At 36.0% G+C, this 27,490-nt stretch overlaps 1 protein-coding gene across 1 annotated transcript in view; it reads right to left on the reverse strand.

Moving 5' to 3' along the window:
- VWA8 (von Willebrand factor A domain containing 8) overlaps positions 1-27,490 on the reverse strand; it is a 192,823-nt gene that overhangs the window by 105,466 nt on the left and 59,867 nt on the right. The window contains exons 15-21 of the mRNA XM_032186011.1: positions 22,757-22,925; positions 22,332-22,409; positions 18,878-18,993; positions 17,978-18,084; positions 15,783-15,889; positions 12,693-12,764; positions 1,458-1,534 (exon numbers count right to left, since the gene is read on the reverse strand). Of these exons, the coding sequence (XP_032041902.1) occupies positions 1,458-1,534; positions 12,693-12,764; positions 15,783-15,889; positions 17,978-18,084; positions 18,878-18,993; positions 22,332-22,409; positions 22,757-22,925 (726 nt within the window). The remainder of the gene's footprint in view (positions 1-1,457; positions 1,535-12,692; positions 12,765-15,782; positions 15,890-17,977; positions 18,085-18,877; positions 18,994-22,331; positions 22,410-22,756; positions 22,926-27,490) is intronic.

A 27,490-nucleotide genomic window follows, 5' to 3' on the forward strand; every position in this document is an offset into this window, starting at 1 on the left:
AGGAATTATTTTTGTAGAACCGCATAGGACAGCTCATCATTTGCCACCTATCCCTATAACACTGTGACCAGAAACAGAACTTGACAGAGTCTACAGAAATTTGTCTCAACTAGACAAAAAAAAAAGGCACCTTTTTTTTTCCTGGTGCTTTTTCAAGTAGCGTATTGTAACTAACATATTCTATCACTCCATCCTCACCCCAAACTGCATATTTATACAACACTCCCAGCCCTGAGCTGTCTGAATTTATATTTACATATACTGTTCTGCTTAACCACGCCCCACAGCAGAACAATTTTTCAACAGGCACATACACTAAGTGAAGAGGAATATTGTAGCGTTTTGTGAAATAAAAGGGATTTACACAAAATTATAATGTTTTATCCTGAAGGAGCAGGTGGCTGCTTCAAGCAGAGAAGATCACAGGAAAGTTAATGCAAAGCTGAAAAGTAACAGGTCAGAAAAGCGCTATGTAGGAAAGAAGTGATGGAAGTTTAGGAGAGGAAGTATCTAAGAAAACAGCAGAAGAGAAATGATGAGATAGAGCTATCCAAGTATTAGGAACAAGAGGACAAGACATTTGAAGACAAAAAGCTGGGGAGAAAGTGAGAGAGAAAGTGTTAAAAGGACTGTGCCGTTAAAGGGCAAAATACCAAAGATGTACATTTTTATTAGCACTATTTAAAAAAACAGTGATTATAGAAAGAGACAGGGTGATGAAGCTAGAAGTTCAATGGGGGGAGGTAAAGATTAGGAATGAAGCTGAGAAAGGATGCAGTTCAACTGAAAACGATTCTTCTATATCAATTCAGTCTTTGTTTCAATTTACTGATCCACACACAGTTCGTGTCATAAATAGCAGACAGATAAATCAGTATTAAAAGCTCTGCACACCATTACCTGTTGTTTATTTCAGCTTTTGAATTGTTTTCAATTGGTTTCTTGTATTGAAGTCCTTTTGTTAGCTTGCATATGAAAAAAAATGTAATTTTCTAATCTCAACGTGTTTATGGATATTAGAGAAACAAATATGCTAAGCAGCAATGCCAAATAATGGAAACAATGAACTTTTATTATTTAGAGTATTTCTTATCTAATGAATGATATATTCAAGCAAGTGCCTTTGAAAATTTTCCCCTCACACCTGCTTTGGGAAATCTCCCCAGAAATGACAGCATACTCTCTTCTTGAGCATGGTTTGACATCAGTAAGCTCTGTTTTGCTTCCTATTTTGTTAAGTAAAGTGATTCCACTAGACTTCTGTAACCTCCTTAACCTGTCAGCTTAACGCCTCTGCCTATGAAAAGGATCCATTTCTGTGGTCTGTTTGTGTGCTGCCTAACATAACAGGGAATTTGTTCAAACAATAAGACCAAATTAAACTTCAGAAACATGAGTTTTAAAACATGAGAAATCGGACTACAAACACAAAGTATGGAAATGTAACTCAGTCTTACCTATGCAGCTGTAAATACTCTCTGGGCCTGTTTAAAAGGTGAAGGAATCTGTCAACAATCTTGTTTTTCCCAACACCCTGTAGCAAATAAATATAATATGAAGACATAATTACACATTTAAGAGTGATAGAAGTTGATTTACGAGTTATTAAAGTCATAAAGAGTTATTAAGTTATAAAGATATATTCAACAGCTACAAAAAGAGAAAAAAGTAACTTTCCAAAATTGTTCAAAGATTCTCCAGACTTCTTTACAGGCAAATACAATTTCAGTTTGCATCAAAGAACTCTGAACGCAATTTAATTTTATTTTACATATGTATGTATTTACAAAACCTTTATGTGTCTTACTAGGAGAAATCAGAAATAGGACTGTGTCTCTGGAATTACCACTCATGCATATGCATCCCTTTAACTACCTCTGCTTGTTTACAACCCTTTCATTTCACAAAGGTATTGCAAGGCTCTGAATGCTAGGAAGTTGACTTTCAAGTGGAAAAGATACTTTTGATGGTCATAGGAAACATCCTGTAGCTGTCACAAGGAGTTAAGACATCACCTTGGTAATATCTGTTAATCCCACACCACTGGAAGTTAGCAAAAAATGCTCTCAGATTCAGAACTGGGTTGGAGATGACACTCCTACTGCAGTATGTCTGCATTAGCAAGCTGTGCAGAACAATGATGGTGAGTTTCTGGAGTGAACTAGTTGCTGGATGTTGCTAGTATGCCACCGTGTCTTGTACAACTGTTTCAGAAGCTGGTACTTCAGCCCATGCCTAGCCTGGTTACACGGAAGGAATTAACAGATGGAAGGCATTAGGTGTGGCGCTGCAGAACATGTTCTAGCTCAGTCTCATCCTAGAGGAATCCAAGTCATATGTCCCCTGACGTGTACTAAACTGCAGTAAGGAGCTTCACTTCAAAAATTCTTATCGCAACCTGCAAGAAAGTGCAGATTGCTAAAGGGAATAAAGGAAAAAGATAAATGAGTAGAAAGAAAAGTTTGATTGTAACCCAGCCAAAAGCAGATTGAGAAGATACCATCCCTCTGCTTAGATTCATACTCTGACTGCATGAATGCATCATTAGTCCATACCAGTGTAAAGCAAAGCAGATAAATATAACCCACAGACAGATTAAAGAGATTAGATTAAACCAACTTGAGACCAGCTAATCTGTTTCACTTGGCACTGAAACAGGATAGGAGCATTCATAACTGCAAGTTATGACATTTATGACTAAGTTCTAGCTGAAAGATGGTAATTGACAGCTGCAGAATTGCAAACTGTCCAAGCTTCTCCGAAGGGGACCACAGTCTCTCATATGACTACATTCATGAGAATGAAGAATCACACACATATGTGTGGAAATTGAAACCACAGAAGGAAAGTTCTCACCACAAGAGCAGGGGAAAAAAAAATTACAGCAGAGATGACAAAAATAGAACTACCTAGATCCTACTGTAGACTCAATTTGAACATGGGGAGCTAACTCAAGTTAGCGTTCTGCCACATGCCTTCTCACGAGCCTTCCTCCATCTGGTCCTTCAGAAGAACCTACAGCTTTATACCCAGTTGTAATAGGAAGCTACAACACACTTAATATCTATCACCTGACACTTCTGAAAACTATCATTGGAGACACAATTCTCCACTGCTTTGAAATGGGATGATATTGTGACTTTTCTAGAAACTCAGAACATACCTATTTGAGGGAAAACATGCAACTTCAGGAACTAGATCAGAAGCATTAAAAGAAACCAGAAACAGGACAAGAATCCTCCAGTGGTGCACGTGCACAAATTTATTCCCATTTGTTTGCTACTACTTGCAGTCAGATACTTAAAATCATAAATGGGTGAAAAAATGGGAATACTTTGAATGTCAAGCACAAATATCCATGCTGAAAGCAGCTTCCTTTTCTTTTCCTAGGAGAGCTAAAAAAAACCTGGGCAGATGCCCACATGAAGTTTTCTGTACCAATCCTTAGTGGTCTGCATGTTCTTTTCCCTGCAGAGGGAAACTCTAGCCAGCTCTGGCAAGTACAAAGCTGAAGAAATATCTCAATCAACGTAAAACAGAGTTAATATCAAACAAATGGTTACTGTATGTATATGGTAGATTCTTAAAATAATGTTTGTAAAGAGTATTTTCCCAGCTACAAAATAACACATATTTTTTCCCCCCTCTCTCTCTCGTTTTCCAAGGAATAAAGGACTGCATGGCTGGTTTTGTGTATTTCTGTCCAGGCTGTTATCACCAAGAGTAGTGGCAAGAACAGGCCTTATCTTTGAAAGGATGCTCAGAAGACACCAGCATGGTGGAGGACCACCACAGAGGAAGGCAGAGAGCACTATTACCCAAGTAACACAGTGAAGTTGATGGGCGTTGTGCCATCACCACACCTCACCCTTTTCTCATTTGTGCATCTCACCAGATTGCCTGCACACCTGCTTTTATTTCATTGTAAGGCTAACTTGATTTCAGAATGTGGTACATTTTTAAAACGTGCATGCAGTATCCAAAGGCCAAAAGGCATTCCCACCAGATTTTAGCTATTATAAACACATTAACATTGCCCAACTTCTAGACTGAACTGCTTCACAGAGTACATTATGTGCCTTCACAGAGGCTGTGGTGTACCACAGAAAGTTCTTGGTTGGCAACAGTAGCTGGAGCAAAGTTCAAGTCAAAGCCCTTTGATTCTGTTCCTCCACATTCTTACTTCATGACAAGTTCCCACTTCTCTTTGTCTCTGTTACTGCATTGAGAAGGCATGATATATTAGTAAGGACGAGAGACCAAAGCCATTTAGGCCACTTTTATACCACTTCTTTTATACCACTAAAAACTGCAAAAAAGAGCTCAGATGAGTTCCTTCCTTAAGTAATACTTACTAGTGTAAGGCCAAGAAAAATTTATTCTGAACTCACTGCATCCTTGTGGCATAAAGAATATGCCTGGTAGCCTTCTTCAGATGAACACGAAACATGGGAAATGCTAACATATTTTAGAAAAAAAAAAAAAAAGACTTCTGAAATAAATTAGAGGCATCCCAGAAATAAGAAACCACCACAATGGCAACAAAATCGCCCTCCTCTCTTTTCATTCTATACCCAGTGCCAAGGATGGAGCTCTATCTTCCAGCCACCCACATAGCTTGTAGTCAGCTATTTAAACTGAAAGAATAGGAACTACACACGTCTCGTGAGCACACTGAAACGCTCAGCTGAACTCAGCCTGGATTCAGAATGTCATCTCACATCATCTGCGATTCCTGCAGCCGAAAAGAAACCAGTTTGCCATTAACACTTTGTGCGTTATTTATAGATGTACCATTGCGGTTGCTTCATTTATCAGAAATACAAGCATATGCTAATTAGAGGAAAAATAACATCTGTGTTGGTGTTTCAGCTGAAGTGAGTAAAAATATTTCAGAAAGCAAGTATCAGACAATTTTTACTCTGTCAGACATATGAGACAACTGAAAGAGGAAAATGGGAAGTAAATAACTGCACTAATGAATAACAAGAAGGACACTATGTAATTAGAAGGCAAAATAATCCCTTAGTTAAAATTTCTCTTAACTGACATTGTAAACACTTGTTACCAAGGATAAAATGACTTAATCTTCCAGCAGTAACTGCCATTTCAAGTATAAACAAGGTTTTTACAGGTCCCTGGAGGTGTTTTGCAATTCAGGATGCAGCTATTACAGTAGTGGGACAAATTTCTCCCCCGCACAATCCAACTTAACTCTGTAAAATTATGGTCCAAGAGAACTGGGCCCAAGCTTTTGGAATTAACAGCTTGCCTCTTAGAAAAAAAAAAAAAAGCCTAAAAAAATGCTGCCTTGTTTTTTTTTAAATGATTTTCAGGTCATAGTGAAGCAGTTAAAGAGGTTAGCATGTTGTGTTCCTCAGTGCTGTTCTTCAGCTGGGACATGGCAATCGAACCTTTTCCATTTCAGCACAAAGTCATCCCGTGTAGCTTGAGTCACCTTCAGCAGAGCACCTGTTTCGTTACTGAAGAATGAAATGAGTTTTTAAAACTGGTGAGAAAATCAGTTTGTCACTTTTTCATTTTGGCCTTTAAGGAATGTTTGTAATTAATTTTAAAATTTTATTAATAGGGGAAAAAGGACAATCTTGACTTCTTATTAAATTTTAATACACAGAATCCTCATGTCAAAGTTCTTAGTTTCTGACTTCATAAAAGAGTTATACTGATAGCATCATTAAAACAGAAACTTACATTTCCTAAATGAAGACAATGAGGACATTTTTGCTAATGAATGGTTTCTAACATTGAGTCTGGCACTGAACCATCTTCCATGCTGTAACTTGCCTGTATGTGCCAACGAAACATTTGCAAGAGTGCACGCGTTTTGATAGTGGCTGCTATTTTTACACCCAAGGATGTAAAATCAGAACTACAGTCCTGATTTAAAAATAAAAAATGGTATCACCAGAACAACAAGTAGCACCCTCTACAACTCTCTGAAACACGCCTGGTATTATTAAGCTTGTCAACTCCTGCTTGGAACAAATACTTTTAAATCAGTAGTGATCTAAGTATTGCCCTAGCTATGATCTATATATTGGTCACAACAGTGCATTGCACAAGTGTTCTGTTGTTTAAGGCTCTCATTATTTTATTATTAATTTATCATCTGAGGCAAGCAAAAAAATAAGATTAAAAAACAATTTTACAAGTATAGCAAATAAACTTAATTTTCAATATAAATTGATTGTTTTGGATACATCCCTGACTACAAGTCTAGACAAGCTTGTAGATATCCTGTGTTTTTTTTCTGAATTTAAGCACAATATTTGGCACGGTGCACTGCTAGGCAAAATGTCATCTTTACATTTCCAGCAAGGCAGGACAGCTTGAAGATCAGTGCAGAGAAAGATACGAAAAAAAAAAAAATAAAAAGAATCTGTGGGAAGACAACTCCCAAAGAAAACCAATTAATTGCTTATTTTTCTGTTCTGATTCTTCAATATAACTCGTAAAGGCAGAAAGCAATAATATAAGCAGACGTTTAATGAGCATGCATATTCTCAGATGTGCAAATGTGATTACGACTGTAGCAAATGAGACAAATACTTTCCAATTTTTCCACAACTGCCACACAGAATTCCTCAGGCAAAAAATACCATAATAGTTTGCCTAATTTAGTTCATGTAGAGCTCAATTTCTTTATGCTCATGATGATAATAATAATAAAAAAAGTTGGTTTAGGTTAGTACATTCTTGTCTTGCAGAGGAAGCTGTCCATTTTTACAAGTTGAAGCATGAAAACAAAGTCCTTTACAGTATTTCTGAAGGAGTTGAGATGCTAAGCATTTGGTATTTCTAGCTTTGCTGGTGACAGATATTAGTATACTCTCACTATCTATCTAATTCAATTTCACAAAGATATAAGAAGAATATTACCCTAGAAAAAGACATATTCAAGCACATTGTTTTAAATATCTTTCAGAAAGATTCTATTGTTTGTCTTACTAAATTTTTCAAGAATAAAATACATTCCTAGTGGTAGTCCATGAGTTCCGTGAAACTGATCTCTCATTTGAAGAAAGGCTGAAGAAAGGATGCAATTACATCAATTACATGTTGATTTATCTCCCTGATAGAAGAGTAAGTGCCAACAGGCCATTACATTTCTAAATTCTTTTAACATATTTGTGACAGTCTGCTTGCTGTAGACTCTCTTTAACATTTTTACTAAGCACTGCCAGAGATTTTGTCATGGTCTTCTTTCTAATTATATACAGCAATATTTAGCACCTTCATAGAATCCTTCATTCTTATTCTACTTCGTATCCTTTTCTCACTTCCCCTTACATATACATTGTCTAATTAGACTTGTTAAGTACTTTCCTTAAAGGAGAGAAAAGAAGGAAGCAATTTTGAACAACACTAAAAACACAAAGTCAAAATCCAAATTCCCACACCACCAAATGAAGAAGCACAAGATTTAGATTATCTCTGTATTCAGCAGTAATTTAATCAGTAACTTACAGCATATCTGATTATTCTTATTACCAACTTGGTGTTTCCTGTTGAAAAGTGGACATAACTAATATGAAAGCTAGAATAATAGAAGTTGGAGTGCTATGTCTTATGTCTTAATAACAATTATTCAGGAGAGGAAAAAAAAGTGAGGGGGAAAAAAGCTCTCATTATTATTAAAGGAGAGACTAGCCAGTAACAAATACTTAAAAATAGTAAAGGTTGCCCATGAAGAAAACTACAAACCAAAGAGCAAGTGGCAACTGTGGGAAGAGAAGAGCAAGCAGAAGATGACATATAGGGAATGGTCCTGATGAACACCGAGGCTGTCCCAATGCATATTTCATTTCCTCTGTCCATTCTTCAGGGAGACTGACAGAGAAAGTTCTTCAGTTTTGGTAATGTCTATGCGATATGTACAGTAATGCTTACTTTTCCTTGCTATGCTTTACACTTTGAAAATGGTGCAAGGTCTACAACACATGATATAAGTGCACAAGACAAAGCACTCTGTACCAAAGCTGGCAGGGTACAGTCAAAAAGAGGGGCAGGAAGTGCTTAAGACACACCTAAGAATATCGCCTGCACATGGGGTGTGAGGCCTTGGCACAGGCTGCCCAGGGAAGTGGTTGAGCCACCATCCCTGGAGGTATGCAGAAGACTTGTAGGTGTGGTGCTCACGGACACACACGGCCTAGTGGTAGACTTGGCAGTGTCAGGTTAACGGTTAGACTTGATGATCTTGGAGGTCTGTTTCAAACTAAATTATTCTATTAAACAATCAAAAAAACAAGCATACTATTTAAAAGACCCATTATGGAATGGATAAGGGTTAATGAAGCATTAATGAAGATGTGGGGATTACATGTAGTTCTCAAGGTACGGCAGCACACCTGGGCCTTTGTTTACATAATTCAGTCATTTAAAAATATTTATACTTATACCATATGTATAGTGTGAATAAAACAGAGTAACTCTAAAGGACAAAATGAACACAATTTTTTTATGAGATGCTTCCTGCATGCTAACCGTGAAAGCAGATATATTCAGTATTCATTGCTATGGCAGAACCTGCTCAATTTATGAGATCAGCTATCTGAACAGCTCATACTATAAATTACAGCAAAAGACTGAGGTCAAATAAAATAATTCCATTTTGTTTAACATGGGGTTAAGTGTTTCAGTACTTCACGGTTACAAAATACTTCAGAAGTGACAAGGCCACGGAGCGTTCTCTCCCCAGAAAGCCAGAAATCCCTTAGAACTATGAATATTTTGTTTGGTGTCTTCAAAGACAGCTGATGTTTGCCAAGACTTCACCTATGACCAATAAAGGCCATCCAACACCTCTCTTGAGGCAACTTCCAAATGCAAGAATTTTGTAACTCTTCTCTGGGAACTGTTATATGTAAAATGTAATTGTACGACCAAAAAAATGGTTTTGCCACTGGTATTTTACAAGTTTTCCCACATAAACAAATTCTGTTTATTAGCATAATTTATCTCCTATTTGCCAAGGGCAGGAAATTTAAGGAGACTATAAAAGTAGCCAATCCACAATCTGTACAATGTTCATCAAAAAAAAAAAAAATCCCAACAAAATAGCCTGAAAGTTTTCCTTGGTAAAAATAATTCAGTCCCATGAAGCTCAGGGAATGATGTAAGAACTATATGGTAATGATGACATAAACAGTCATTGTGAAGTTGGAAATAAGTAACCTTTACTAACCAGGATTCTTGTGGTCGTCTGCCTATTGCTTTGAGAGCAATAAATAGCTGCTGCTTGCTCGCAGCCAAGAAAGAAGCTGTTTATGGTTGCTTTGAGAAACTATGGATGGCCTCATTCACACTCAGACTTCAGGCACTTTCTGGATGTAATATCAAAAACCGTATTTAAAATGCTGGCATTGCCTTTTATTAAAAACTAATCAACAGTTGAAAATTCTTATCTATCCACTGCCTTTCCCGAGGACTCGAAGAAATCTGTTTGCTTATATATCAAATTGAAGCACATTCCAGTTTGCGACCCAAATAAATCAACAAGCATTGCAAGCAAACATTTAGACAAAGCCATATTTTCACATAATACATGTATGCAGCAAAATCCCGGGCCGCAGAGGCATCAAGGACTACATATGAATAAAGTCATTTATTTGTGAGGTTGAACTCCTAATGATTTGTTAGCACCCAACACTTGCCTTCAACATCTCCTTGGCTTCATTAAGAAAGGCAGATGAGAACATCCACCAAGATCATTTAGTTTTGACTTACTGAATTTCAACTACTAATCTTCAAAGTTCAAATCCTGAAAACAAGCCTGTTAAAAGGACTCTCTCCAGTCAGCTCACAACTAAAAAAATGGCAGAAGACACTGCAATTATAAACTTGGAAATCAAGAAAATGGGCTAAAGCTAACAGAAACTGTGTGCCCATACGTATTATCAAAATCAAGGAGGTAAAAGAGGAAAACCAAATCCAGTCTGTAAAGAAAGACTATAGATCAAGCCTTGCACAATTATTAGCAATTGAAAGGAGATAGTCACTTACGTAGTCATAATTTTGATGGACCAAATTATGTTCTACGGTACATGCCAACTCATTTAAATATCTAGGAAATGACACAGGCATTCAAAGGGATATTAGTCATGTATTTTGAAGGACCTAGATTCAGAGTATTTGAATTGTCAGTTACTTACACTGATTTTCCATGATTTACTCATTCACCAACAAGAAGTATTAACAGAAAAGAACTCAAACCAGCATTTTGCATCTCCACACAAAAACAGCATTTCTTTCTTCCAAATGCAAAACACAGGTACACACTGAATTATGTATCAAGCACATGGTAATTAAATTCTACCTTCTAATTACAGATGAAATTGTTAGAGTAACTGAACAGCAAAAGATTTTTTTTTAAATTGTATGATTTACAAAAAGAGGATAAAAACTGTATTATCTTCAATGGGAAGATACTTGTGCACTTCACATGAAAACATATAGTTGCTTTTGCAGTACTTGTACAGGATCCATCACATGCTGCAAAAATTTTCAGTAATATACTTAAGGAATTACTCTATCAATTTCTAAATGGTTAGTAAACATCTGAAAAATCAAGGGTGATTGGTGCAGTCCCAAAAGACTGTGAAATGGCAAATAGATTGCTCGAACTTAAAAACAGTATTAAAAAAAAAAAAAGGTCAGTTGGCCTAACTCAGTCACACACAGAAACAGTGGAACAAATTAGCAAAGAATAAACCTGGATGTACTCAGAAAGTATGTTAGCAATTAAAAAGTAAAACCCGTAAGTATTACAGATTTGCCAAGGACAAATCACAGCAAACCAATCAATTTTAATGGCAGAACTGAGCGGATGTCTAAAATCAAAGCAGCATGTTCCAAACCTTCCACCTGGTTAAATCTTTTAACACTGTCTCCAGTACAAGTTTTGTAAGCTTTAAGAAAATACGGCACAGAGTAAATTATTAAAGATGAATATCCTTCTGCTGGAAAAATACCTTAAAAACAAAAATCACACTAATGTAGTCTTCAATATTTTTTGTCAAGCTGGTACAATATATGAAATGTGTCAGGGGTTTGAGTGCACCACCAGGCTCTGCAAGCTCTTCCATGTTTCACCTAGGGTTTTAGCTGTCTGTGTTGGAGGTCAGCTTTGATAGCTGCTGAGTGAGCCCTCACTGAGATCCCCTTTCTCCCCATTGTTTAGAGTTGCATTTACACTCGAGCTTTTCCTCATTTCCTCCCTGATTTACACTGCGATGCTGCCGTGCCTGGCCCTGAACCTTGCTGTCCCCAGCCCAGACCTGCTGACCTGACCTCAGACCTGGCTTGTCACTGTGGACCTGTCTGGCATCCTCGGGCACCTGGCTGCTGTCCCCAAGACTTCTCACTTGGACACTGTGGGACTGTGAACCTTGTCAGTGAGGACAGCAGATCCTGCAGGCAACCTGTACTATACAACGTTTTCAGTAACAACTTGGTAGGTGGCACTATTAATGGAATAGGAAAAATCGATCATATTTCACTTATGAAAGTGTGTTGTTTTTCAATTTATGAAATGTATATTTCATTTACCAATATATGACACCTTTTGGGAGAACCTGGCATCATCCAGCAAAAGTCTACACAGGTTTAAAGTATGAAATCTCAAATACAAGCTCTTAAAAAGGACTCTAAATAACTAAGACTGCACATAAACATATGCCGTAATTTTAATAGATGCACTTTAACAACAATTACCATTTTGCATTCCTTGCTGTGTAGGTTAGATCATTAGTGCTTTGGGTTAGACTTTTTCCAAAGGCTATTGCAAAACATAAAGAGAAACATCTGCTACAAAATTACTGTAACCATGCTATGGGAAAGCTAAACCAAAGGGAGAAGATTACTTTATGAGGGGAAGAAAAATCAACCTGGTAGCTTGGGAAATCACTTTCCTGAACACTTTAAACATACAGAAATAATAACAAAAACCCTTGTTTAGAGCTAACTGGCCAAGCAAATAATTCTGTTTAAGTCATCTGACAGTTCCACTGATAGTTTAAGATGGTTTTGAAGAACAAAGACTTTTAAACATACCCAGTAAGAGAACATCTGCCCATACATAACTTTGGAGAGACTATGAACTCTTAGAAGGTGTCACGAAACAGCGGTGACTGACTAAAAGAATGTCAGGCCCTACAGTCTCAACAATACAGTCTCCAACAACAAAGAAGATTTTTTTTTTTTACCAAAAAGAAGATTTTTTGTACCAAAGAAGAAAGTGAATCTGTATCACCTTAGAGAAAACCAGTATTCTGAATCAATAAAGATAAAATACATTTGAATAATACTTAATTCTACACCTCTTATCCTCACTAGAAATTTTAAAGAAGAGGTTTTGCTACTTATCTATGAAGAATAACCAAAGCAATTGACCAAGTATTTTGTTGGTAATGATGTTATACATAGCCATTAATATTTTGTCTTCCTGCTCTGACAGCAATGTAAAAACATACAACAAAACACAAAAAATAACACTTAAGGCATTTACATTTTCCACCAATATGTGCTCATAAAACCAGTGAATGTTAATAGATAAAGAGTCAAAAATATGTAAATTACCTCAGTAGTACCAATGGATGTAATTTCAATGAAGCAAAACAGAGATTTTATTTCATTATTAAATAATGAGTTGTAAGAAATGTTTAACTCACCTGATTACCAACTAAAAGAAGATGTTCTCCCAGCAGAAAGTCTTTTAGCATATCTTCCATTACCAGCATGTGCTAAAGAAATAAAAACATGATTTTTACTCGTTTTTATACTCTCAAAAGTTTATATATTCCCTAATAATAATAGTAAACAAGAACTTTCAAGACTTGGGGCTTTTTTTTTTTTTTTCTTTTCTTTTTTTTTTTTTTTAAGTTATACTAACCACTACTTACTACACAGCCAGTGTCTCTCAGCCAATAATAGCAGAAGCAATCTATCCAGTGACTAAAACAATGAAACAAAAACACAAACTCCACTTCTGCATTTCCTTTACTCTGATCGATTCTGGGTGTTTGATTTTCCAAACTGTGTCATTCTCTGTAATCATTCCTAATAATTTTCTTTTTAGCCTAGGTGAACGTTTGTCATCCAGAGCATAAGAACTTTCAGTTAAACACATATGACAATTTTCCAGTAACTCTACAGGCAGGAAGCAAAATATCCTGGTAGAACTGTAAAGAAACCAAACAGGGAATTAAAAGGGAGATGACATGAATATGTACATTATATATATATTTTTTTTTTGTAAGTTAAACACCAAGTCTAGCTTAATAACAAACACACTTTCCTATTATAATTAAGCTTTAGTTTCAAGAAAAATAAGGACAGAAAAACACAAGCTCAAGTCTAAAGGTGTTTATTATGTCTCTTATAAATTCTAAATTAGACTGCCTAACTGAAGTCAAAATACAACATCTATTTTACACATATCCAGCATTATAAAATGTAACACACATTATACAAAATTCAACCTTACCATGCTCCTCACAAATAATTTGTTAAAAAGGATCAAAAGGATTTAAGGATAATGTGGCAATGCAGACTACTTTACTAGCAATAGTCTTGTATATTTCTCTACTGTACCTAGTGAAAATAGGTCATCTGTAAGTAGGTCAGACAAGCTACTTAGAGAAATAAATGCTTGCCTTTAGATAAACATATAGATAAACATAGTTTTTCCACATTATCATTCCATCTCTAGCACTTAATTTTGAAAAAAAGAAACCCACAAAAAAACCAGTATGTCACATGCAATCTCTGAGCATATAGAAATACTCAGTTTGCAACTGTGTGAAAGATATTACAGGTTTCCAAATCTCTCCAGAACAGAGGGCGGGGGTGGGGGGAAGAAACTTGTGTAAACATAGCTTAATACCACAAAATCCTACCCAGGCATGTCAAAAGACTACTGAACACTCAACATACAATTAATTCAAGAAGACCTCAAGGCAAACTACTGTATTTTCTGAAAGCACACACACTAGCAATTTATCACTGATGAGAGTAACTTTGACCAGATAGAGCACAAATTCCAGCGAGTCAGTTTTACCACACTTACTGATTACATTTTTTGATTCTACTGCTAAAGCATGAGAATTTCCTTCAGATGACTTCTGTTTTATGCTAAATTGGACTAATATGTGCACATTATGGTTTCCTTGCAGAACAACTTTACTACAAGGTACTGCAGCAATGCTAAATTCCAGTGGAACATGTAATGCTTCAAGACCAAAACTATGCATTTCATTACATTGTACAGCACTGCAAAGGGCTGGGGATATAAATAAACCAACACAGTAAAAAATAAATGCAATTTTTAGATACACGAGAGGAAAAGTTGCATTGGACTTGTGAAACAAATTTGCTCTCCAGCAGGTTTTGGTAAACGATCACTGCCACACTTGAATGGCTGAACTACAGTGGGAACACGCAATACAGAACGTAAGAGTGAAATTCAATCTGAAAAGGGAGCAGCTCTTCTGACAGGTATTTGGTGGTTGTTCCCTCTAGGATTCGGAATTCATTGCTACCAGGGGCAGATACAGAGCAGTTTGTTCTATGTAGCGTTTTTAACAAATGTTGCCTAAACAAAACTGATGCATAATATCAGCCACAGTTTTCTTCAGTGTGTTCAGTTATAATTACTGAAGCAATAAGCAAGCAGACTGAAGAAGCAATGCAGATATGAATCCTAGTAAGACTTAGGATTTCATTTCCAACGCACTCAGATGAAGTACTTTACCGAAATGGCAACACAGAACAAAATCTCACATGAAATGTTACTGGGGAAGATGAAGAAGACTGTCATCTGTTCTCCTTGCGTGGCCTGTCACCTTCAGTAGGTGATAGCCATGTTGCAGAAAGGATAGCCTTTCTGGGAAGAAATTACAAGCAAGAAAAGAAGAAAAAAATAGAGCAGAAGAGAAAAGGAAATTCACAAAGTAGGGAGATTCACACTAGTCTCCTAAAAAGAAAAATACTTCACAAGCTATCAGTGAAATATCATAGTCACTCAAAGGGTAATTCTCTGGCTAAGGATAACCTTGTCTGACAATTGTGAGGTCCACAAGTTAGATGGAGAAGACAGCTGCAGTACACCTACCTCTATAAAAGGAACATGGGAGAGGGTGGAACTAAAACAAACAAAAAAAAGTCACCAAGCCCTTTCCTTTTATTGTGTTCACTAATTGCTCTTACTCTTTGCTACTGTGAACAAATTAACATTAATAACTCTAGCAACTAATTAATAACTCAAGTTATATAAAATAATTATTATCTAATAACTGACTAGTAACCCTAATTACTCTTCATCTTGCTTTTCAAGCATACAGCGTTAATTCTAATACAAGGCAGGTACTGCCGACCTGCAAAACTTCCTATTACAAGCTTGTAAAACACTCCATCAGGACGGAATCAATAACCCAGCCACAAGAGTCGATCAGGTCAGCAGCAGCAATAAAATCACTCAATAAAGCATCTTATCAAATCATTCTAAATAAAATTCAAGTTCACTCAAAGTTCTTTCGCATTTTATGAATGTTCAATGGGATTGCTATGACATCTTCAAAGGGACACAGTGAAGATGGATCTGCAATGAACATCAAATCCCCTGGGAAAAATTTTTATCCTAAAGAAGCTGTTTCAGAATTATAACCTTCAAAATTAGTATATCATTTAATAAACGTGAATATATGCATTAGTACATATTTAATGAACTTTCTGTACTTGAGAAGCCAGCAAATTCTACTTACTTGAGCATTTTCGTAAAACAACACATCAGGCACTTTCATTTTCTCACTTGGGTTATAAACTGGCATAGTCACAGATCCTATCTTCAGAATCCCATCGTTTATTTCACCTAGACATTTTTCAGGAAACAAACAAGCACATGCATTACTTATACCATCCTCTGAGCAGACATGCAATCAATCGCCAATGCTTACAAGTGAAAGTTTGCAAATTTTAACAAGGCTGTGGGTTGCTGTAAATGACTTCTATCTAAAGTGAATGCTTAATAGATTATCTGTTAACAAGACGTTGGATTATAACGAATTTGAATTCTCTTTATAATTGCAAAGAAGTCTACTACAATAAATGATGAACAGGTGATCTTAAATAAAAAATATCATAAAGTACACTAGGAGCTGTGACAGCTACCACAGTTTAACTTCATACTCTTGTTATTGGAATACCACTAACTTTGTCAGGCCACATTTCCTCAACCCACAAATTTTTCACTCTCTTCTATTCTCTTTCTATTTTCTCTGGTTGTCCCAGTAGACACAGGGTGTGGATGGGACTGAGGAGAGCTGGGGCCAACCCATCACAGCAGTACTAGAATGTTGATTTTTACATCCAGAATTACTTTTTTGACCAAATAGGTTAATTCTAGAAAGTGGACACATTTAACACCTGCTGAAAACTGAATAAATTTGCACTTGAAGGTATGACCTTCAACTCTTAGAGAAAAAGTAAAAAAAAAACCCTAACAAATTCTTACACCAAGAAAACCATAAATTCCTTCCTTAGGAAAGCAGCAGGTAAGTTTATATAATAATAAAAAAGGATTATAACGTGTTCTCTTCTAAAACATGGGACAGAGAAACACGAAGAAATTTCAAGGGAGGGATCAGGATGGAAAAAAAATGTTAAGCAGATAGCATAATGCAATTGGCAATATTTGTAATTATTTCATAAATAATTTTTACATATATATAAACACATATAATGCAAATATATATAATGCATTATATACACTATAATGCAATATTACATATTATATATTCATCTATAAGTGTGTGTACATACACAGCCATTCATGCATTATCAATAACACATGTATTCTATATATCATAGTATTATATATACCTATGCAGAGATATATATGCATATAGACATGCATACATACACCTATGCAGCCATTCATGCATTATTATGCCTGTTTTTTTTTTGTTTGTTTGTTTGTTTTATATATATATTTTTCACCTACATTAAAAAAATATATAAAAATAGAGTCTATGTTAATTCGGACAAAAGACTTGTTTGCTACTGTAGAGATCTACCTGAAAACATAGAAGTCAAATGTATCACAAAACTGAGAATGTCCATACAGAGAAATGACAGCAAATATAATACTGATAGAGTACAGATCAAAGCTGTTGAAAGGAAAAGTTTAGTGAACAGAAAACGGCAGATCACTCAATGTGTGCTACCTGATGGAAGTTATCAAAACTTACATAATTAGCATGAAGACCAAAGGACAGGCAGGAATGAGAAAGAAGTAAGAAAAATGGCAGAAGCAGAAATACATGTGAAGTACTGAAGGCTCTTTCAAAAGAATACAGGTTGCAGGAGGTAAAGAAACAAAGCCATGCTGGATAAAGATGATATGTGACAGCAACTTAAAGAAAAAATAAAAAAAGAAGAAAAACTAATAAAGAATTATGTACCAGAATGAAAACAAAATACAACCCAAGACTCCTACAGGAGTCTTGATGAGGAAGAGGTTGATTTTACCAGTGAAGATAAAAAAAAGCAATGGTAAAGAACATAACACAGAAAGATTAAGATCAAAACAAAGCTGTAACTATGAACCATGCAAAACAGTAGTACAAGTGATAATAATAATAAAACAGATAAATAAATAAAAAACCATCAAATCAACGACTGAAGTCCAAGAGCTGGTCAAGTGCCTGAAGTCATCAATCTGTTAGACTGGGGAACCCTTAAACATGTCAAGGGCACTAAATTTCATGGGCAGGGAATGCAGCAGACAGTACATAAGTATCAGCATACTAAGGAGTTATTACTTCCCTATAGAACAAAGCCAAATGGGTGTAACTGAAGCAAACTACGTTTTATTTTGAGCTCATTTAGTACACATTTATATGCTGAACTATCTGAGTAACATTCATGAAGAACAGGACAAAAGATGGCACAAACTTACAAGTGTAATCCTTCTCCTCTAGTTTCTTTGTGCTATCTGGACTTGACTCAATACCGGAATCCAGTAGATTTTTGTGTAAAGCTGATCTGGCAAGGTTTGGTAAAAACCTAAATGAAGAAATAAAAGAGGTAAATCATTTTTTAAGGAAGATTTCTTACAAGTTTTCAGTATTTTCTGTAATGTAAAACCAGTATGAAGCTTTACTTAGATCTCCAAACCCTTAATGTCTATGTCTATGCCCTCGTATAAGTTGCATGCTCATTATAAAAAGCTTCAGTATTATGGAATATTGCAAGAAAAGCTGCAACGTAGGATGAATTAGGACTGGAATTATGTAATATCCTCGTTCCACTACCAGTAAGAGCTACTATAGAAACGATGTTGATTTGGAAACAACTCTACTCTTGACTTATTTCCCATGAACCCAGAGCTATAAAGTGAAATAAAGAGCTCTGTGGCATACAGTCTGAGGCTCAATCAGTTTTCCAAACCTTTTGTTAATTAAAATTTGCCTTCCTTAATAGAAAAGAACGGAAAACAAAACCAAAAAGCCCACTATATTCATAATTTCATATACAGTTTATAGAACTGAAACCAAACCTCCATCAAGCATCCAACCATACTAGACATAAAATAACTCAAAGCAGAGTGTTTTGAGACAGCGAAATAATGTTGATAACGGTGACCTAACTTGTATGATTTCACTAAACATCATCATAAAGGTGAGAAAGCAGTACAAAACCATTTCAACTTAGCTTTTAAGTTTGAGAATACCACAGAAATAGTTTTGAAGAAATGACAAAATTTAAGAAGCTAAAGAGCAATTGCATTAAAAGGTATCTTGTATGCTAGCAATAGACCAAGGAACTCTGGAACTTCCACCCATACTGGCACTTCTACCTGGAAAGGCAGGCTTTATTAACAGCATAGTAAAGGCTTTCATCTGGATGTTGTGACAGTCGCCGACAAATTCGCAACAGTTGTCGAGTGGATAAAGATGAAGCCAGGGACTGTGCCTGTCAAAAAATACAAGGTGATTTAATTACTTCATTTCTGGGAATTGATCTCAGGGATTTAAACTGAATGAGTCAGGAAAAAATGTAATCCAAAAGTAATTATTTCAAGTTTTCTCCTAATTCATAAGTGCTTTCTGCCTCCTATAGTAGTGTGTGCTTTTTAATCCACACGTTTGTAATTCTGTATTTGTTGCAGCACTTCAGTGTCACGGAAATCATGATGTTATCTACAGATTTGCTTTATGATTTCACTTGATAAGCAACAGGGAAAAAATGTGCTGATAATTTAATTTTCTGTGCTATATAATACCTAAAAGTAAACAGTATTGATAATAAAAAGGAGATGAGCCATGGTAGAAGGACCAATGTCTTAAAATCTATAATCTGCTCTTCACAAGCTAAATATGAGCTCTGCAAGTAATGCTCTGGCAAAACGGTCTGGCACGATTCGTGGATGTATAAACAAGACAACACTGGACAGAAGTAAGGAGATTGTATCACCTCTGCACACGCCTTTTGGGTGGGCCACTACTGGAACACTGTGTCCTTTTCTGTTGTCCATGTGTTAAAGTAAATGCTAGAAATTGGACATGATTCAGTAAGGAGTTACAGAAGTGATTCAGTGCCTGGGAAGGCAGACCTAAAGCAAATACAGCAGAATGTAAAAACAAACAAACAAAGCCCCCCAAACAAGTGGCCATTTATTTAGAGATATAACGACCGAGAAAGAAATCCTTCTATTCACTGCATATACCGGATGAAGGTATCTAATACAAACAGGTTCCTTATTTTAGCAGGAAGCATGCAACAATGAGTGTGATCTGATAAGTCACGCCATGCTTTGCCTGGGTTAACCGAAATATTTTAATTAGGTAATTTCTGAATGTTTTGCTTTGGGGCATATAAATGATTTCTAACTGCATTACGATTTCTTAATATATTGTTTTAATTGGAAAAAAATCCTCAAATTTGCAATCAAGGAAAAAAATAGAAAAGGCAACACTTTATTAATTTCAGAGTCTTTTTCTCCCTTAATCATTTTTAAGTATGAGAAATGTGTTATCACCAACTCTTTCCTCTGGAAAACTGCAGTTTTGACAAACAGACGTTAATTTTTTTGGAAAGGATAAAAGCAATCAGTTCCACGAGACTGTGCAAAACTCAAAAGCTAAGAAGGCAAAGGATAGTATGTTTTAGCTCAGCTCTGAGCAATAAGCTAGGATGGTTTAGATTGGGATAACTGCTTCAATTACTACTCTTGCTTTTCCTATTTTCATTGATCGAAGATTGTGAAGTATTTTCTGAAGCATCATCATTTACTACCAAGCATTAGTCATTGTGTTGTAAATGATGGCTTTTCAAGTGTTATCTCTGTCTCAAGACCTGCACAGCCATGGATGAAGCATGGGCAAGTGAGAGGGGTGAGTGCTGCATCCCTGTCGTCCCTGCTCACCAGTCAGGACTCTCACTGTTTTGGGAGATTATATTTTTTGTAAAGAATCTTAAACACTTGAAATATTCTCAGGCTAATTATGTTTTTGTAAGGTAAGCAATCCTCCCAAGACTCAACCTACAGGATTGCATTGGTGGAAATTGACAGCTGAGCAGAGTAACTGAGGTAGCATGCTTCATCCATTGCACCAAGTGGGAGGAATAAGGAAGACACTCTTGCCTCTTGTCTCACACCATGCCACTCCAATCTCTAAGGAACACGGGCATTTTAAAGTCAAAATTACATATAGCACCAGATCCTCCACTGGAATAAACAGAGGACAAGCCCACAGAGGAGGAACTATGTCACATCATCTGAATATTGCAACTGGGAGTTAAAGTTTTGGAATAAAATATCCTCTTTCTTCCTTACCTGCTCTTGATTTTTATATGGAATAGCTGTAAACTCAAAATTAGGTTATAGTCCTTGTGACAGTCTTTGTAATATATATCTATCAGGCATCTAATTCAACAGGATCTTGATTGTGGTCTCTAGGTTCTATTGTATATCAAACAAACAATTACAATGACGCAAAATACACCCACAGGCTGAATATGTTACAGGTATTCTTCTATTGTTAACAAAATCACTTGAAACAATGGCTAATATTTCAGGATAATCTCTGGCAGAGGATTACTTACTTAGGCAACTCTAAAAATAGCCTGACATACCTTAGGCACATATTTCAGCTCTCCACACAAGCATGCTATTCTTGACATGTCTCATGTCACTGCTCATCTACAAGAATCCTTCCTCGGTCCGTACCATGACTCACTTCTTATCCAACATCATATACTTCATTTAGATACTTTACAATGCTATAGACATCCACATGTTTGGAAAGCACTTTTATAATGCTCTATTCAAGCATGTTACGTCTCCAAATATACCAAAAACTACATTTTTTCAGTCTACATTTGTCAAATATCAGGTGTAGAAAGTTAAATAGATGTTAATAACAACATTGTCCCATAGGTGTATTTAAAAGTCAGCCCTTTTATTTATTTTTTTAAGCTCAGAAGAGCACAACAGCCTTTCAATATCCCTCAACTACCTGAATAGTAATACTATGAAAACTATTACCATGTTAAATCATGAAACCTAAGCAGAACAGATTACAATTTGCATATCAGTTAAACCGCTGGATTCCACTAAAAATGTTTTACATTTTAGTTACATTGAAAGCATCCAGTTGCCATAGCAATGATTTCTTCTACTTTTCACCAAGATTTGACTATCTTTTTAGAGAATTTTGTGGTTACTGTGTCAGCAGAATTTATTTTTCTTGATAAGACTGCTTTAACAGAATAACCTGTAGCAGTAACACAGATAGGAATTCTGGAGATTTCCCTTTTATATTCCTAATCTTTGCTGTTGCCCACTGGCATTTTATAATGTCTAGATAGTTTCCATTGCCGAAAAAGCCACAATAATTTCAGCTACCAAAGTTCCAATGACTGAAGTGAAGTAATCAAAACATATTTGGACAAACATGATTATCTCCATACTTATTCAGAAGGTAGCTCAGCATCTCTCATTGTAAACCACGTATCTAAACACACTGATAGTGTGTGTGCTTTTTCTTACTTCTCTAGGATTTGGGTGATTTCCTAAAAGCTTTATTTATGCAGATTCTAAAAGTGTACATAAAAATCAAAGAAGTTACAGTATATGGTTCAGTAACTGTCAGCAGTAACTTTCTGGGGCTGGTTTTCAATAAGGCAGCCTCTAAAATAACACTATAGCTATAAAGCTTTACCCAGTCTTTCTTCAAAACAAAGCAAACAGTCCCAGTAGGAGAAATCAAATCTGTGGGGAAAAGAAGAGGGGGTAGGGGAGTACTCACTGTGGCATCATTTGTCTCCCGAAGCTTGTGTGTTAATGACAACAACTGCTCCACAGCAGCACTGGGTACATTTGGAATCTGCTTGAAACAAAAACAGTATTAATCTTACTGCATGATGGGTTAAGTTCCATACACAGCTACCCATATATGCAATGAGTATACACATTCTGCAGTTGGCTTATGTCACCAAAAAAAAGGAATACAATTTTGACAATGTTTTTCTATTACAGCATCATTTAATATCATTGTAAGAATGCTAATTTATTCCAATACCATTAAAAGATAAGCAGGCTTTGAAAATGAAGACTCATTTGTGCTACGCTGAAATAGTGAGTGAAATAGCATAGCAAAATACTTTTATATAGCAAATAACCATGTTCAGTAAACAATAATCAGCACGTGCCTAAAATACTGAACGTACTTACCATTTCTTTAATAACTTGAATTTCTTCATTCTTGCTTAAAGATCGAACATTATGAAAAAGAAACAGTGTCAGAAACTCTGGACCCAGCCATTGTTTGGTACTACTTCCGATGACAGGAGGTTCTGCTAGGACAACTATTCTGAAGGAGGGGTGTATTGGAAAGATAGACCTGCAAAACAAGTTTTATAAAATGCATTACTTGACCTAAGTATTGAATATCAAATTTAATATTTTTATTTTTACAATAGATGAAAAAGGAATTATATTAGTGTGCTGAGCCATATCACAATGTCTTTTCTCATAATTTGCAAATGCAACTTTATTAAAAATAAAAAAAGACAAAGACTGCATAACATGACTTGCAATTGCACAAATTGCTCATACTTCTCTACACTGAGAAGGGTACCCAAAGTCTCCACTTCTCATCTGCAAAATGACCTGCATGTCTCAAGATGGGCAAGCTGATGACCTGCATGTCTCGTGATGGGCAAGATACCAGCAACTAGGGTACGGTTTACTGGTTTCTATATCCCAGATGGACACATCTCATTAATTTGGTAAGATTTTTAGAAGTGCTTTACCTAAAGCAGTATGTCTAACAGGCAAATCAGGGAGAGAACATCATCTACTGAAGCTGCAGTAATGACAATTTCTTTTACTCGATTAGACTGACAGAAAGGATAAAACTGTGAAGATTGGCCTTGATATCACAAAGAGATGGATTTAGTAACACTTTAGGAACTTACTGACATTCTCTGCAGCCCCTGGAAAATCACCTAGTCGCTTGGGGTGTGATTAATGCACCCAACTTCATAATATCTCAGAAATTTATACTTCAAAGGCCAGGCCAGTCACCTCACCTTTGACTCATTTTCAAGTTAGCACAGGGAAACAGGTCCCTCAAAGACCTGCTTAAGATCTAAAGAATTTAAGAAACAACTTACTGGGTCCTTCAATCTATCCATCTAGCTAAATGTTCTGTCTCTGATGGTGGCAGCTGGAGATGCTCCTTGGGGAAGCCTTTTTCAAGGCTTATGTGATAAACTACTATCAGCATTTAATTCCCCTCGCACTCTCCCAGCACCCACAATCATGCATTCAAGGATATTAGGGATTGATCTTTATTTGTTTTAATGCCCTTTTATCCTTAGATTTGTCTAATCCCTTTCTGAACTTCATCATCCTCTCTGTCTCCACAGCTTCCTGTAGCAATGCATCCACTCTTCACTGTGTAAATTTCACACTGTAGGATTTGGTGAGTAACCGTCTCTTAAATGCCTGCCTATTTCATTCCGCAGAAGATAACGGGAGCTTACTGCAACCAACACAAGCTTAAATATACCACTGCTGGATGCATGTGTTAGGGCAGTAGAAGACTGCTGCACCTGTTTTGGGTGTTCTTCACATCTTTTGCCTGTCTTATCTATGTAATATTATCATATCTTTGGATTAGGAATTCATTTCTACTCATTCGTCAGCACAACTTCATGATCTGTAGAAGTAAGAGTAGACAGTAACAAGTCAGATATGAAAGACAGTCAAATTATGCAAGAAGGGCCTTGTTTACAACAATTAATTTTTCAGTACACTTATTAAAATAGCAGGTGCTAATTTGGAAAAAGAAAAGCAAGTGAAATTGAATTAGCTTATATTGTTAGATATGCCTGTTATCATGAGCCATTCCCCATATAAATTACAACATTTGAAATCAGAACTATTGGAGGCAAGTATTCCTCCTGGTTAAACTGAGGGGGAAAATGAGGGTGTATGAGCAATAAAATCCTAAGACACAATATGACCATTAAATATAAATTATCAAGTCTACTGCGTAGTAGGTTCATCTGTTAGTCACAACAATGAAATACAACAGAGTCATTACAGCAAACAGACTCTTGTATCAAAGCAAACACAGGGGGGTGGCATGAGTTATTCTCTGCTGAAAGTCATAAGCCTAGAAGCTATTCCCTGACTGATAGAAATAGATGTCTGAAAACATCACATGAAAGAGGAACCAATAGGAATGTCACCGTCACTAAGCATAAAAGAAGGTCAGGGAACATTGGCCAACTTCATTATAGAAGAAAATGATCCCTAGATAGGATAAATACATACATTTCCAGGCTCACCTTTCCCCCCATTACCAAGAAGAAAAACAACCCTCCTATAATTACCTAAATTCCCAGGACCAATTCTGGTCCTTCTGCAATACCATAAGAGCAAAAAAGCCATCAGCTTTCCACCGTAAAGGAAACACATCTCTCTCGTATCACATCCACATTAACACCTAATTCAGAGAGTATGGTGGGGACAGTCAGGGAGAGAATGCAGAGAAGCTGGAGGAAAGGAGATAAAGTAAAGGCAAGCTAATTTGGTGGTATCAGTTAAAGCTACTGAAGTATACTCTAGGTTTTGACAGATCACAACACCCCCGCTGTTGTTTTCCAGTTTGTAAACATGGATAAAACTACCCGGATACTTCAAAAGCTATTGTTTGGACTGATGTTTGAAATGTTGAAAAATGTCAAGGTAAGTGTATTATTAAAAAAAAAAAAAAGTCATAAACGACCTGATCCTGCAATGCTATGAATGCTCCATCTGTCCATGATAGCAACTGAGGAGCTTCAAAGTTGCTCCACAGTATTACAGATTAAGTCCCTAAAGGAATAGAATATGAAGCTACTATATGGAGCTTTATTTCATAAAACAAAGATCTTTGACATCTTGTATTCTTTGCAGATGAAGGCCAAATAAACGCATCTTATTAAAAACTTTTTTTAAAAAACAAAAACAAAACCACCTTTTTCTAAAACACTTAAAATTATTGAAACTCTAACACAGTAGGAAAACCTGGTGTTAGTGGATTAGTGCAGAGAGCCTCCATTCGTTTCTCTTTCTATTACATGTTTACTGATAACAGAGATAGCAGAGTGCTCTCTTGTACTAATATCCATGTCCTTTTGACATCAGTGTTTAATTCCAACCAAGGATTACCAGCACTGCTAGAGAGGAAGATCAGAACGCAGACTGCTCAGAATGGTTTTAGGGAAAGATTTTCTTGTTACTGACACATGGTTCAAAGCAAGTGAAGTTCCCAAAAGAACCAAAACGATGCAGAATGGCATTCCTAATGCCACCTTGCAAAACCAAACTGGGTTTAGTTGTCTATTGCTGTAGCATGGTTTTATAAATCTCACACTCTTTCAAAATAAAAGCAATATTATGAGTTAGGAGTTGTAGTAATGCTAGGATCACAAATGACCTATCATTTTTTCCTTGCTATTTTTCTTCAATTTCACAATATTCTAAATTTAACAGATTACTTTATCTGGAAAGCCACTAAGCTGAAAAAAAAAAAAAAAAGAAAATAAAAGAAAAAAAGCATAGCAAAAGAACAAAGTAAAAGCTAGAAAATGTAGGCAGTTAAAAACATTCATTGTTTTCAAAATTCACTTTCTGCCACATTTTATATTTGTCTCATCTACTATATATGTTGCCTTTCAACCTAATCACATGGAAAATAATCTACTGCCTGCAGAGCATTAAAACTAGACATACGTTATGAGCTTCTGAACAATTCTTATTATATACATATTTCTAGATTTTCTTGTGATAGATGGCTTTCTGCCCACCACACCAAAGCCTTATCATCTGTATGCACGCTGGGAGTGTGGGTGGATTATCCACCCAAACAGGTTAAAAGACTGCCTCATAAGACAAACCAGCACCTCACTGCCTGTCTTGTAAAAGCCATGTAAAAGCCACTCTACAGCATCTGTCTCAATTAAGTAATTATTCATTTCATAAGAAGATCTGTGCAGAAATCTTGGATATGCACAGTGGATGAATGGATTTTTTCTTACACAATAATTCAACTAACAAGTAATCAACAGCTATAATTTTCTTCTATCATAGAATCATCTAGGTTGGAAAAGACCTCTAAGATAATCTAGACCATTTGTCATTTTCTTAGGGGCAGCTTTTTTTTCTTCCTTTTCTCCCTAAATTATAAACAAAAATACTCAAGTTCCCTTTGTCATTCCTGCTAGAGCTATTGACCCACCAGTCTGAAGCCCTTCTCAGGAAAATGCTAGTGGATGTGACAGACACAGAAATGTAATGAAATGATCTGTGAACATGTAACTCAAAGTCAGTAATTAAAATAATTAAAAATAAGAATATATTTTATTAGCTCTTAGAGAGGTAGTCATACTTTTAAATGAAGTTGTCAGAAATTTGATTTATGAAAAATGGTATTAAAACCAGCAAAATGTGGAAACACATGTGAACAGCAAGCAATATTTCCCCTTTGTCTGACATTGCTAATAACACTGCTATAGTCTAAGCACTTTCACATTACTTAGTATAATACTGTTCACATTCTATATAATGTGAGGCCTGTAATTTCCTTTGGCCATATTGCGATCTGAAATACCATCCCTTTATTTAAAAAATAAAAGAACCTCTTATCATTAAGTGATACAGGTAGTAGCAGAAATAAAAAAGAATGCTGCAAAATCTGTGAGTATCATTACTCTTGAAACACTAAAAATTAAAGGAAATAAAACTGTGAAAAATAATTGTATTATTTTCTCTATCATTTTCATATAGGGACATGAAAGCTTTGTAAAAAATATATCTTGCTGCACTGAAAAGGGGATCCCCTAGAACTTCTCCATAAACATCTCAAATTTTTACCAGAAAAATCTTCAGGTGTTTCAAATCCTCTTATAAACA

Source organism: Aythya fuligula, chromosome 1 (assembly GCF_009819795.1).
Source record: "Aythya fuligula isolate bAytFul2 chromosome 1, bAytFul2.pri, whole genome shotgun sequence".
NCBI classification, from domain to species: domain Eukaryota; kingdom Metazoa; phylum Chordata; class Aves; order Anseriformes; family Anatidae; genus Aythya; species Aythya fuligula.